At 46.2% G+C, this 15,434-nt stretch overlaps 1 protein-coding gene across 4 annotated transcripts in view; it reads right to left on the reverse strand.

Moving 5' to 3' along the window:
• Positions 1 to 15,434, reverse strand: part of LOC135251673 (protocadherin-19-like) — a 60,301-nt gene that overhangs the window by 26,116 nt on the left and 18,751 nt on the right. For all 4 annotated transcript variants that reach the window (XM_064329331.1, XM_064329328.1, XM_064329329.1 and 1 more), the window contains exon 3: positions 635 to 693. In XM_064329331.1, the coding sequence (XP_064185401.1) occupies positions 635 to 693 (59 nt within the window). The remainder of the gene's footprint in view (positions 1 to 634; positions 694 to 15,434) is intronic.

Below are 15,434 nucleotides of genomic sequence, written 5' to 3' on the forward strand. Positions count from 1 at the left end.
AAAGCACATTTTCCAACCTGCATATATACTGCTGCATTATTTTTCTGATATTTAAAATAATGTAAAATGTATATGTATGTGGCTTCAACAGATTAGAAATTCCTTGGGAGTTTTTTTTTTTTTTTTGTGTGCATGATCAAATGCTATTATTAGGTATAATATAATACTCATTATATTAATGAGCCGAAACACGTCAAATGCTTTTAATATTCCTTATCATGAAAAAGGAATATGTGGGTATGGGAACTTGATTGAATTATTCATAATATCCAAGGATATGCAGTGCTAACTGTTCTGACGCAGAATATGGAAGTGCATAATGAAAAACCATTTTTGATTATTGCAGAAGAGGAATTTTCTGCAAATCCATTAGTGAATGCGTCTAAAATACTGTAGGTTATGGATTTTAGGTTATAGACTAAAAGGAACTAACCAAACATATTTCATAATACTGCAACACATATCAGTGGCAGCCATTTTCTTAGTTCCCTTTCCCTATTTTAGGAATATCTACTTTGCCATAATACATGGGTTCTACATGTGTAGACACAGAAATTAAATGAAGAAATTATATAACAATTAAGCACCACAATGGGTGAATAGGAATTGCCCTAATCTTCTAATCAAGACATACCTTTTAATAAGGTGAGCTCTGCTGTTTACATAACTGGAGTCAATGGAATAATTCTCCGTCTGAAAGAGAGCAAGAGAGGGAGAGAAAACAGAGATGCATTTAATTATGTAGGGACCAAAATAATGTTACCGGTAATTGCCTTTCAATAGAAATGTTATTTTACACAAAGGCCCCCATGAGCTCCCTCTGTTTCAAAGGCAGAATACATTCTCTTTCAAAGCACACATACACAGCAATGAGGAGAGTGGTGCAGTGAGTATTGCCTCACCGCGGCAACCACCACCCCCCCCTTCCCCCTCCGCCTCCCCTCCTCTCCACTCACTCCCCCTCCCCCCCTTAACATTAGCCACTCAGCTGGGCCTGAGTCTTCAAAATGGAGTCATTAGGGAGGATGGAACATCCTGCAGAGCCCTGGAAAAAAGTTTTTTTTTTTTTCCCCCTCCTTTTTAAAAATAATCACTTCTAAATCTTTGAGGATGTGTTAATACATAAATATCTTAATGTTTAAGGGGGCACAAATAAATTAAAAATTAAAAAAAAAAACATTGTCAGGGGATTTACAACTTGCCAATGTGAGATGCACTGAATATCTGACCCACATTGAATAGCACAGTTCAAAAGGAATATCACAGTCAAGATCTCTCACATTTCTCTCACGTTCAGTGAGAGAGGCATGAGGGTGGAGAATATGAGCACAAAAACAAAAAAAAAGAGAAATGAGTGAGCATGAAATCTATGGAAAGCATATCAAAAACAACCCAAAATCAGATGTTGCGATAAACAAATACGCTTTTCTTCCCCATCAGTCTCAAAAAAGCATTGCATACAGCCCTGTGAATAGACACTTTGCCGAGCTGCAGGTGTTTACCTTAAAAAAAACATTCGCTCTGATGGTTTCACCCTGGGTTTGTGGAAAGAGTAAATGGCTTCCTGTCAAAAAATATTTTGATCGGTTTTTGTAAACAGGTTTCGAGAGCTAAAAACATTCAGCGGCATGGAGGCACGGTATGCTGAGAGGGTTCCAAAGTCAAATCTTAGCCATGTTTATTATTATGATTATTATTATTATTATTGTTATTATTATTTCACAATGTCTGTTTGCTTAGTGGAAACCCTCACCCAGAGGGACTTGCCTGGCTTACGTACGCTTCCCCACACAAGCCACTCGTACACCATGACTATTCAGGTCAAGGACAATGCTCAAGCTGACAATGGTAGGGAGGGGCCTTCTGTTTGAGCCGGCAACCTGCGTGAGTGACGAGCCCAGAACCCTAACCCTTGCCCCACACCGCCACCCCATTTTTTATAACATGAAGTGACCCCGGTTTTAACTGCACCCAGATGACACGTTGACTGAAGTCCTGCCCCCCCCCTACTCTCAGGTCCCCTTTCAAAACGGCAACAATAAGTGCTTTCTCCATTATCACTGGCCAGTATCTGTCTGTGACCCACGGTGGCCTTTTAAATATGCAACAGCTTGCTAATGCTTTGAAAACGCGTGTTAGCATTGGGTTTAGGCATGCTATCCCTTGCCATATTCTCCAGGCTTCGAACGCGATCGTGCTTCGGGATTATACAATGCCTCTCTTTCTTCTCTTTTTGCTTGAAGAGATATTTCATGTCTTGGGGTCTACATTGTTGCCTCCCCTGACTAATCATGAATTGGACAACACGGACATGCTTAATGATTTTGCCAATATTATTATTTTTTTAAAACCAGCATTTCCAAGTCACGCCGCAATATCTTCGATCATTAGCGAATAAGGCATCGTGCATTATTTCACCTTGGCAGTTCTTAATTATCATGGCGGTGCGATAATGTTTTAATTACTGGTGATAGCAGGGCAGGCCATGGAGCGAGATCTGCAAGATAAGGCGATCCAATCTGGATGCACTGAAGGTTAACGCGAGGTTTTTTGTTCACCACTAATTAAACCTTAACTCATTGTTATCAAGGAGGTAATTTGTAAGGAGCAATTTTAATTAACATTTTATTAGCAGACCCTAATTTGGAGTGTACACTGCTTGTTCGCCCCGCTACTCAAGAGGTACTGAGTCACTTCTTTGTTCTTGTCCAGCTTGAGTCCATTAATATCAAAGTAATTGGCAACGGCAATTATTTCTCCTCCCTTTCAGGGTGTGTAAATATATGCAATTTTGTCTTTTGTTGAACATGCCACCTGTGCCCCAGTTTGGACCAGGCGAGGACTCATTATAATGTTTCTCTCTCTATATTGGCACCAGGCAAGGCCATAATGAACGGGTAGGGCAAGCGGCACAAGGGGAAAATTTCATTAAAATGACAGTGAACAAATTTGCGATGAATTCCACTTTGAGTCCAGATTATAATTGCGTTGGATGGCAAGTCCAGTAAATAACAAGGCAGGTGGGGGGGATTCACTCTGGCGCCATGGCACGCAGTAGCCTACATTTCCCACCAGGCAGTCTGTTTTTCAAAAAAATAAAAAATAAATAGCAGAAGCAGCCAGTCACAAGGCCTCTCTCCCAGTAAAGAGCAATTAATAAATGCTAAACCCATGGTGGCATAACTACAAATCCACAGCATCTCCCAAGAGGCTACCCATTGCTTCAGTGGCAGGTTCCCGTCAACAAATATATATTGCACACCGCCGCCATCAAATAAAAAGGTGTATCACTGTCTCGTGTTCGGGGGGTTGAGTTTCATGCCCTTGGACGAGGATCGCCGAGCGACCCCGGGACTACCGCAAATGGCTACTCAATTATGTTGTGTAACGTGTTGTTGTGATCCGAGCGGCTGCTGGTCTGAGCAGCTGGTGTCATTCAATCCCGCCCATTACTGTAGCATTTCATCTGGAGTGGACCGCTGCACTGACCCTGGCCCATAGCCCATGGGGGGGGGGATGAGATGTGACCCTCATGCATAAAGTCAGGGCCCTCCCTGCCCCCTCCTCTCCGAGTCACGGGGGCGAGAGAGAGAGAGAGAGAGAGCCGCTCTGCCCTTCCACCCCTCTTTTCTCGGAACTCCCGACGCTCGTCCGAGAAGGAAAAGCGATCTCCTCGCTTAGCTGGGGCTGCGTGATTTGATTCGCCCCTACTCCCCTGCGTGACCATCGGCTCCCGACGAGAGCGGAGTCGTTGCCCAGGCGATGACGCGAGCGAGGGAGAGGCGCGCGGAGCACGCGAGCGCGAGGTGAACGCGGCGGCCGCCGCAGCTGCTCGCGACGGCACGCTGTCGTCGCAGTTTTAATGCGTCCCCGCATCAGACTGTGACACGCCAGCCGATGCCATTCGGCTCACATTTGCACGTGGTGGGATGCAGAAAATTACAGACTAATTGAAGCGGCATGCCATAACAAAATTATTAATTATCGAGCTGTATCCTTCCTTTTCAGAGCTATGGATAAAATGCTTCCTAATTCTCTATTTAATTTGTTTCCGAGAGCCAAATAATTAATTTGATGACAAAATCAGCCTGGAGGTTTCGCCGGGGGCCTAGAGTGCAGTTTATAGGCGTGTCCCGAAAATGGAAATGTTAAAAATGACCCCATCTATGGTGCAGCCACCAACCTGTTACTAGTTCATATGTTGCAACCTCCACCCAGTTCATATATGGCAACCTCCGCCCAGTTCACATGCAGTAACCTTCACCCCAGTTAATATGCAGAAACCTCCACCCAGTTCATATGTGGCAATCTCCACCCACTTCCCATGCAGAAACCTCCACCCAGTTCATATGCGGCAACCTCCACCTAGTTCATATGCGGCAACCTCCACTCAGTTCATATGAACTGGGTGGAGGTTGCTGCATATGAACTGGCTGGAGTTTACCACATATGAACTGGGTGGAGGTTGCTGCATATGTGGTAAACTCCAGCCAGATTTTGTGACAACCTCCACCCAGTTCATATGCAGAAACATCCATCCAGTTCATACCCAGCATTCCCAAATGAGGCACCCTCCACTCAGTTCATAAGCAAAAATCTCCACCCAGTTCATAAGCAGAAACCTCCACCCAGTTTGCTCGCACACAGACAAATGATGGTGTGACAGCAGAAGCACAGAGGTTGCAGCAGGCCAACTTTAGTCTCATTTAAAAAAATATGGCGTTCCATTTCATTCATTTAATGCCTGATTTGCCATCACAGTTTCATATTGGTCTTATTTTTGACTCCAATTTTGCGGCTTATTCATAGTCCCCAGAGTCTAGGGAGGAAATGTATCACATAATGAGGCCTGGTGTTTAAATGCGCTTCCCCCTGGAAAATCACTAGCGGTGGAACCGCTCAGACAAAAGCGGGCTGGGGGGGTGTGGGGGGGGGCGGGGGGTGCAGGGGATGGTATTTTAAGGCAATATAGAAAACCTTTTCTGGCTGCACTGTAATAACACGACTGTTATCACCAAGGTAAACTCGGTATGTGGTATGCGCGGGTTTCATCGGAGGGAAAAGCGGGGTTGGGGGGGTTTCTGCTGTCACCGGGCAGCCATTATTCTTTCCCAAGGTCTGCATGCGCTCCCGCCTGTGAATTACTGATGTAGCTGAAGTCCAGTCCCTTCCGGGGTAAAACGCAGGTGGCTCTGCCGCGGCGGGTTATGAGGAGGAGGAGGCGAGTGGAGGAGGAGGAGGAAGAGGAGGAGGAGACCTCATTCGCCTCCCCTGTCTCACGCTCGCTAGCCGCTAACGCCATCCCGGAGGAAGGGCGCTCATCTCCCCCGGCCTCTTCGGCAGCCATGCTCCGCCGCGCTGAGCTGGCGTCTGCGCCGCTACTCCCAGCTTAACCCCCCCAACCCCCCTCCAAACCCCCCCCCCCTCCCCTCCCCGTAAGCCTTCCCCCCTGATCCTCTGTGGCACCCGTGAAAACGGGAGCGGACCACCGCGGCTTCGTCTGGGACGCGGCGCACCTGGCGGGAGCAGATTACGGCGGTTTTAGCACTTCAGAGGGCGGGGAGACGCCTCTCAGCGCCGCTGCCGCGCCGCTGCCGGCCCCGGCTGACTGCAGACGTTTTCCGCACAGATCCTTCGCCATCTGCAAGATTATGGATTTCCTTTTTTTTTTTTTCTCTCTCTCGTCAGGACGCCGAGACCCCCCGGGGTGGGGGGGGGGTTAGCTCAGGAAGGGGTGAGGGATCGCCCCGGGCGCACCCCGGGTTCTGGATGAGATTACGCTTCCTCTCTCTGCCCTTAAGAAAAGGCGCAGTCTGACGAGCGTGCGCATGGAGGCATTAACATTTAATACCAACCGGCTCCTAACAAGCAGGAATTATGAACCATCAATCACAAACAGCTCCAAAACGACAAATAAATGAGCCAGTCAAACTCTCCGGGCCCTTTCTCTGCACTGGATGTCAATCCAATACCTCTAGGCCCCCAGCCACCCCCCTCCCCCAAACTCGGTTTCTAAGATTCTGAATCAATATTGTGAGGAAAGCAAGATAATTGAGGGAATAAAGGTTGCATTTTGTGGCACTGGAAGCTGTACAGTTTTAATGCCTTTCCAACTGAGAAGCATTAGTTTTTTTGTATGTTTAGTTGTTCCAAATGGAACCGAATGTTCAGCTACTGAAATGAGCAGAATACTGTTGGGACTGGAGCCTGTGTCCTTTAATGCACATCGTTAGCATTGTTTTCGCCAACCAAACACTTAGCCTTCAGGGGCAAGAGAACACAAAGAAACAAGAGAGAACACAATATTATTTTCCTGATTCATTCTTGAACACTCTCAGGCTTTCTTCCCTTGTGGACTGAAACAAATGATTTCCCTCTTTTTTTGTTTACACAACTGGTTGTCCAGAAATTTCACTGAGGATGCAGAAATTAAGTCTCTTTTTCTTTTCTTTTCTCCATCTGCATAATGTATACATAGGCAGACTTTGTGTCCTGAAGTTTCATCCTGTTACGCTGTACATTTCCAGGATGCAAACTGCATGAGGGCAAAGACTATAGGGTCCATTTGTGTGCAGTCGGTAAAGACGTGATTAATTATACATACATTAATAGCAACTGCATTAATAAGTCATGAGGTCATCAAACGTCAAGGTAGCTCTCCTTTTCAGGATGATGAAAAGGCTACATAATAGGAATCGAGTTACGACGTCCGAATTCCTGCGTCGCGTTTGAGGCGGCTTGCGCGCTCGCACGTCGTTCTGTCGCCGCGCCCGTGAATCACGACCCGACCTGTCTCACCTTGTTTTTCTGCGCGTCACTCAAGGAGCGGAATAAAAAACAGCACCTGCGATTGTTTTCGGTTGGTCTCCGCGGAGCATGGAAATCACCCAGACAATGTATCCACTGACGGCGGCGCGCTATCTGCATGAAGTCGTGCCCCGCGACCTCACCGCCGTTGACGCCAGGCAAATGCCGGGGGGGGGGGGAGAACACCGCGGTTAAAATTGGAAACCCGGGCGGCTCGGCCGTGAATTAACACGTGCGCGTTGCCGCACTCGAGCTCGCAGCGTCGTTTTTACAGAGGGTCCCGAATAACGAAACGCGATTCAAATTTCTCGGTTTACAATTCTAAAGGCGGGGGAGGGGGGAATTTGGCTATCGCAGAGCTTTTTTTTTTTCTCGAAAGGATAAATCGGATTATGTTCCGTTAAGCCTGCGGAACCTAATCGAACCCCCCCCCCCCAAAAAAAGCAGTAACTTCCCAGCGGCCATCCCATGGGGATCCTCCTTAATTTGGATGTCAGGAGAATAACTTGAACGTCCCTCATCCCAAATCCGGCGGCGTGCTCTCGCGTCGCCTGACACAGGTGGATATCAGCCCTCCGAAACGGGCCCACAAAATCCACTGTCGGAGAGAGCCAGGCAGATTTAATCCCCGCAGACCTGAAATGCTCCCAGTTCTCCTGGAAATAACAGCAACAAACTGAGGCTATTACTGTACCGGCGCTATCTGCTTTCTAAGCGAATTAGAAGCCAGGATATTAGAAGGTCAGTTTCAATGAAGTCCACAAGTTTGCTCCATTTATTCAGCTTCTGTTTATCTCTTTTACAAATGTGAAAGGGCGTGTTAAGACTGTTAGTGGATTAACATTAACAAAATATAGGATACTAAGTAACATATTGATGCATCGGAGTGGATAAAGCCCTTGTTTTATTAGCTGTATTGTATTGAGATACGCAACAAAAACTCATTGATTGAAAACAGAAAGATTACGATACCTATACAGCTAGCCTCATTCATTGGTGCGCTATTTACCATTTGGAAAACGCTGCATCAATCACGCATCACACCTTGAGATTACCGAATGGGTGTAAAGAGCTATCAATTCAGGTCATAAATCAAGCAGCTGTTTGTCTGTGCGTTCCAAAAATAATGGCACACCACATCACGATCCGTTTGCCAAAATGGCTGTCAGACCCACTGCATTAATGGGCAGCACTTAGTCTGTGTCCCTAGAACAATGTGCACATTTTCACCCCCCCCTCCCCCTCCCCCCAACCCCACTCCCAGCTCCTCCCATCAAGATGATGAGGCGTCTTTTCAGACTTTTCTTTTTTTTCTTCGTTAGACTGGATCTATGCAGCGAACCTCATTACGGGCTCCTGGGGCCGTCCGTACTACGCTCCTACAACTGTGATGGATTGAGTCCGACCGGTTATTGACATCCCTTAATCTGACACTCCTCTACATACCACCCACCGCCTGCAGGCACAATTCGGCACCACTCTGGAAATCGGGGTGGCGGTACAGGTGGAACTTCATCGTATTTCATTAATGCCAGCGCCTCGCTGATATTATCAAACAAATGGTGTTTACTCTGCACCCTGGCTTGGCTCGGAGTTGGCAGCCGGGCTCCTAACTGCTCTCATGGGTGCTGGTTCTTCCTCTCCCCCTGCGGCCTGAATTAAATTACAATATCTGCCTCGTAGATGCCCTTATTCCGGGCAAACTCGCTTCCATAGCTTCCGTTTTTTACATAATATCCTTTTATGCGGTTTGATATTTACCAAAGCAATTTGGTATTCTTACCCAGGGGTACGAGAGCGGTGCCCCAACTTGGGCTTGCAGCCCGTCGCCTTCTGGCTGTGGCTCTCGAACAGTCTGCTGTTGCAGCTGATACGCTGCTCCACTTTCCTATTAGCTTTTCACATAAAAGATAATTCGTACTTCTGGTAAACACGGAATGAGTGGACATTCAATAACGGCAAATTGCATGAGAACTGCTACGGTTTAATTGGCAGGTGGTGATGTAAACCTCATGCTCGCCACAACAAGGTCAGCCAGTCAGCAAACCTGAAGTTCCTCGCCTTGTGAAGTACACATAATTCCTAAGTCACTGGTTTCTATGAGGCACATCTGTTAATATTTCAGATGGTCTTTTTAAGCAGCTGTCAAAACCAGAATTGACTGGAGCGCATTACCTGTTCACACGTTGTCTGCACATTTACGAAAAACACATCGGAGTCAAAAACACCAGCTCGCGATTACAACCGTCAGCAGTTAACACACCTTAATGGAATTCACTGATGCTCTGTGAATCCTGCTAGTATTTATAGATTCCTCTGGAAAAGGGAACGCAAACCCCATAGCATGGTGCAGCTACGGCATGTCGGAGCTTCTCCAGGACTGATGCTTCTGTAATCGAACGGTCACCAGGCCACAGCTAAGTCGCTCGCCATCCGCCGTGGAGTGTGGAGATGGAGAAAGCACAAAGCACTGTGGGACACAAATGTGAGGTGGCTTAAGACCTGACCCAACCACTGGAGGCCCACTGGATTGGGACTCACCGGGTTCCCCAGCGGCTCGAAGGCACAGGGATTAGCCCGCTTACCAGCCGTTTTGTTCAGTTTCTGTTCGGCTATCTTCGGGGTCAAACGAGCTCTGAACGGGTTAAAAGGCACGGGTCACGCGAACAGCAAACGGACGGGTCGGGACGTGGTCACGACCTCCCTGCCTCCTCTGCCGAAATCATTTCCTGAGAATGGACACGGTGCGCTCCCAATCTACTCGCCTCGATAAGATCTTGTTTACAGTCTAATGTTTGTTTTCCCTCAACATAATGAAGTCCTTATTTACTCTGACATGGATAATACACCTTGAACACAACTTTTACCACCATAATTTCCTTGAAATTAAGAACTGGAATCGCTTGGTCACACCACTGTAAACAACTTTTAGCAAATATGGTGCATCAAAGCAGGCTAGGCGCTTAGGTATAAAACTGTCATCTTTTTTTTCTAAAAACATATCTTAAGGATGGATGTTTATCTGTTATTTTGCAGATCTTTTGACATTTGATATTTTTCTGCCCTCCTTTCTTCATGATTAAATTCAGCCACTTTTCAGCTGATTCAGTCGTGATATCTCACGACTGTGGAAATGTTTCATCGGCTGAAGTCTCTGACATGGTCTTGTTCCAGTTCGTAGCATTTTTCAAAATCAAAGGTTGAATTCTGGCCCTGCTGAAAGATTTCAATGCGGTCAATTCAACAGAACTCACAATGCAAAGTGCAAGGAAGTCTCAGAACATCCACAGTGACAGGGTACAAGATGACCCTGAACATGTATCAAAGCTTCTCACAATCCCACTGAATAGTTCCAAATGGCTTTCATGAACATATGCCCACACAAGCCTGAGTCTGGTATGTTCTGAATATATAATGTTTCATACATTCTTTGACTGCTTTGAATATATATAATGCATCCTTTGTATTGCGTGCAGGTGACATGAACAAAGACAGAATCCGCAATGCAGACTAATGCACCACGTACAAAAGGGAAGGTTGCTTTATCACAAGCAGATAAAAAAAGAACAGAACTATCACCAGAACTAATGTGAAAAAAGACTGCTTTGATACTCTCTGTAAGAGGACACCAGATGGTCAAGACCATTACCTAGCCCCCAATTTTTCCCCATCGCCATCAAAATCTATTCCTGTAAAAAGAAAATATCAAACCGAAATAGTGGAAATTATCAGTTCTTCCTCCTTATTTCTGTCCTAAGTGGGGGGGGGGAAAAAATAGCCCCACTCTTTTCACCAAAAGTGGTCAAAATGTCCGGCTCTTTCTGTTCACTTGTGTCTTGACCATTGAATTGTGTTCCGTTCCCATGATAACCAAATGCTCCGTAATGCAAGCCGTGTGCCATCCTTCGGGGCGAGGCCTTGGATTAATGAGAGAGCTGACAGAATTCTCAAAATTTTGAGGAGGGCCAGATAAAATTAACCTCAGCGGGACTTCCGTCTTGCAATAAAGGATAAAAATAAATAAATAAATGAAAATAAATGTTGAGTCTTTACAACTGCAACGGCTGAATGGCCAAATGGGACACTGAGACGAGGCTCTTGATGATCGAGCTCTCCACATGATTACCACCAGAAAAACACATTTTTTATAATTCGCACTGAGGGCCTACTTCCTCTGTTGCGGTATTATGCTGGACAAGTACAAGTGGCCTAAGGAATACATTTATATTCCTTTGGAAATGTTGATATGCAGGAGCAAATTGCTGGTCTATGCATATATATACTGACAAAGTGACAGACAAACGACTCGAGTGGTGTGTGCTTTCGTGAACCATCCTTTGATTAAAAAAAAAAAAAACAAAAAAAAAAGTTAGCTAGTTAAACACTAGCTAGAGAAACACTGACAGTTTGAGCTGTTGTCACTTGTTAAAATGGTTTGTTTCTGTTTTAATTATGATAGTTATGCTCATTATTGGTATCATAATGCTAGACAAATGTGTCAGAGATGAGAATCATAATCTGACTGAAATAAAAAGACATTCAAAAACCATACGCAGAAGGCCATGGATTTGGCTCATCGATTCCACTGTTGAAAGAGGGGCAATGAAAAACGCACTAATTACACAAATTGATGTGATGCAAGTTCATATTGCCCTCACTGACTGCTGGTTTGACTTAAAATGCTAAGAATAGCACAACTTGTCCCTTCAAATATATCCAATATAATTATCAGTCTGGTTTACACCCACTCCGTGATGGTAATAATTAGCATTACAGTACCAAAGGTCATGCTAAACAATTTAGCGAGGATGTGGGCAGCATGTGGAATGGGAAGAATACGGAAAGGCAACGTTGAAGGATAAGGCTATTTATCTCTTGAATGTCATAGCCCAGGCTATTCTTTACTGATATCCTCTTGCACAGAAGTTAATAAGATTTTTTTTTTTTTTTTAAACAAGAAACATGATAACAATAAACTCTACAGCTACAAGAAATAAAGCCTTGCTAATTCAGATATGGATTCCAGATGGGGATCATGGAAGAGCCTTAGAGATTTCAAGCGCTAGAAAGCAAGTTCTGTGGAAATCATTCTACGTTTCAGTTCAATGAAATCATATTGAATGAGCCTCAAAGTATTAAGTGGTAGGAAATGCCGTGTTTTGATTGTTGTTCATACGTGGAGACCCGGGTGCAGTGTGGAGAACGCGCGGCTCTCGTTCTCTCTGTTTTGTTAGTAAAGACGGTGCTTCTGGGTAAAAGCGCTCCCCTACGTGCTGTTTGTGCGGGCAGGGGACCGCTGCTGCGTGTCGCCGATGTCCCCGGTGCACAGGTGCAGGGGTTAATGAACCCAGCCAAAAAGGTGTCACCTTGTAAACAAGTATCCACGGACCGCTGCCTCTATTTCTGAGCACTCCCACTGCGACAGCCTCCGTCCCCAGCCCCTCGTCCCCCCAAGTGTTTCTGTCTCCTCGTTGGCCCTTAAAGCCCCCCCCCCCCCCCCCCACCACCACCACCACATCACTCACCCCCCCCCCCAAATGACACAAGCGACTGACTCCTGCTTTCATACTCCTTCAAGCAACGCATCACATGGGGTGCGAGCGAAAGTGTGAGAGAAACGGGAGCGGCGCCTGCTCCTTGCGTGAGTACGACAGCCAGTCAGCTGAGGAAGCAACACTTAAGCGATGCATGAGACAAACAGGCTTAAATTGGAAGTTTCTGCCATACCTCCTCATCTTAAAAAAAATATATATAAAACACTGGTTACTTATTCAACATTTTTCTTTGAAGTATAACAAGGTGACACGGTTAAGAAGAAAAAAAAAAATGAAATCCTTGCCACGCTACAGAACGTCATTCAAAAATGTGAGTCATGTCAGGTCAATCTCAATTTTATATGTGTAGGAATTATTTAATTAATATTGTTTTCCTGATAAAAAGGCTATTCATATTAGAAAAAAGACATGGGCAGCATTATGTTGAAGGCCTATTTATTCTAGTTAATTGAAAAATTCTAAATCAAGTGCTGTTTATGCTCTGAATTTAAAGGCCTTTGATCATTTCACCTCAGCATTTTATAAATGAAATAATATTCATAACTGCTTACTATTCTGTTTAAAAACCTGGGGGTTCAAGCACAATTGTGCATGTATATACACTATATGACCAAATGTATCTGGACACCCTTTGGTCTAGGGCTGCTTTTCATGGATTGGGAAAGTCCTTGGTTCCAGTGAAGGCAAGTCTTAAGGCTACAGCATACAATCACATTCTAGATGATGCGGTGCTTCCCCAACTGTTTGGGGAAGGCACTTTCCTGTTACAGCATGACACATAGCGAGGTCCACATAGAAATATTTTTTGTCGAGGACGCTGTGTAAGAACTTGACTGGTCTGCAAAGATCCCTGACCTGAACCCCATCCAACACATTCGGGATCAGTTGGAAAGCCAACTGAGAGCCCGGCCTAATTGTCCAATCAGTACCCCACCTCACTAATGCTCTTCTGGGTGAACGGAAGCAAATCCGTGCCGCAATGCTCCAACATCTAGTATAAAGCCTTCCCAGAGGAGTGGGGGTCGTTTTATCAGCAAAGGGTGGACCAACTTCATATGAATGCCCATAATTTTGGATGCCAGGTGTCCACGTATTTTCGGCCATGTAGTGTATGTGTGTTCCTGCGTGAGTGCGGAGACGCTCGTGAACGGGAGAACAGGCCAGTTTGTAAAAACAGCAGGACCGTATTTAGCAGTACAAAACTCCAGCTTTGCTCAGAAGTGTGGTTTGTTTGTGTCAAGAATGAAATATTTCTCACAATCCCTCAAGAGTTTCTTCCTGTTATGGTTATTAATGGCCCCTCATTGTCTGACAAGCAGTCTCTGTAACACGAGCATTACAAGTAGGCCGCCACGTTTGATGACCTCCTTCCCCCGTTTGTGAAGTTGCTAAGTAGCATTGAGGGAAAGAACTGATAAGCAGCTCTGATCCTTTTAAAGACATTTCCTAAATCCCGCGGAAGGGAAGCTGCAGATTTAAAGGGACTTAGTCTGGATTATTTCCGGTCCCCCCTAAATTAAACCGAAAGTCAGCTTTTTGTAGTTGCTCATGCAAACTCCGGAGCTTGGCTCGGCACGCCACAACAAGGCGACCGCGGGGCTATAATTAGAAACGTTCGCGCTGCGTCTCCAGCCGAGTAACCGGGACCCAGGGCCCCCAGGTATGGGGTGTGCCAAGCCCCGCGTCCCGCCTGACTCCCCCCCCCATCCCGCCCCCCGCCCCCCCCCCCCCTTCCCCAGCTGGCCTCCCACGGCTGCTTGCCCATTGTCTGGCCTTCTCTACAACTGCTATCCTTTGCCATTCAGATTAGCTCCAGACAGGTTCCCAGCCAGCGTGTGTGGTAGTGCTATTACACCCCCACCCCCACCCGCACCCCTTGTCCCTGCTTCTCAGGTAAGACGAGCCTAAATCTGGGCTTGGTTATGAAAATTCTAGTGATTATAAAGAGCAGAGAAATGAATAGGTTAGGTAGAGCCACCACTCCCAATTTTCCATTCACTGTCCGACTGCCTTTTCTTTGGCAATTGGAATTGTTTTGGGCTTCAACGATGCCACATAAAGGAAAAGAGAAAAAGAGAAGCGGAGAGGGAGGTAGAGGAATGGAGGTGGTGGGGGGGGAGGAGAGAGAAACAGAGAGCGAGAGAGAGAGAGAGAGAGCGAATGAAAGAAAAGGGCAGTACTCGTGCTCTACAGTGTCTCCTTTTCCTTGTCACGGATGTAGAACAAAATAACACGCTGTTGCCGAACGCGACGCAAAGCGGAGAAATATTACGGCGGCGTGTTTGAGTTACCGGCAGCGCCGCCGCCTCTCTCTCTCCCCGGTGCAGGACGAACGGTAAAAAATAGGTTGATCGCAATAACAATTACTCATCCCCTCAAGAGAAAGTGTGTCTCGGGTTAGAGGCCCAGCGCAAGAAAAAAAACCCCTAAGGAGAACGGCTTCTTTATGCTGTCTCATGTTATGATGTTATGACATACCCGAGACGGTATGAAATATGAGAGCTGCAAGTGACTCACATGAAATGGACTATACTTACATGAGCCAAGGAATCTCCAGGACACTGATGTGCCCCCCCCCCCCCCCCACTTTTCTGTGTGCTTGCGGGTGTGCTTGCTTGTGTGTGTGCCTGTGGTTGTGTGTGTGTGTGGGTGTTTGTGTGTGTGTGTCCATGCGTGCCTGTATGTGAGTGTGTGTGTGTGTGCGTGCATGCTTGTCCGTCAGTCTGTCCGTTCGTGTGCGTGCTCCAGCATGTTCAAATAGGTGCAGAGTTTTCATGTGTGTTTGCTATTAATGGTCTTGTCAGCTGTGTTTAGGATAATGATCCCTAAGCAATTACGTTTAGACGGAGCACCAGAACAGGCTCCATGGTGACCTGGGCCCACTCTCCCTGGAGACGCGCTTAAATCCCTGTCATTACAGTGGAGACACAAGTTGCAATCTCCAAGGCCTCCTTCAGACTGGCAGTGCTCTGGCCCCACAGAGCCAAGATCGAAAAAAAAAAAACAGCTGCGTTTTCAAACAAAATAATCACCCCCTCTGAATCTGCCGTCTTCGAGACACCACAGCCAATC

This window comes from Anguilla rostrata, chromosome 3 (genome assembly GCF_018555375.3).
Source record: "Anguilla rostrata isolate EN2019 chromosome 3, ASM1855537v3, whole genome shotgun sequence".
Lineage (NCBI taxonomy): Eukaryota > Metazoa > Chordata > Actinopteri > Anguilliformes > Anguillidae > Anguilla > Anguilla rostrata.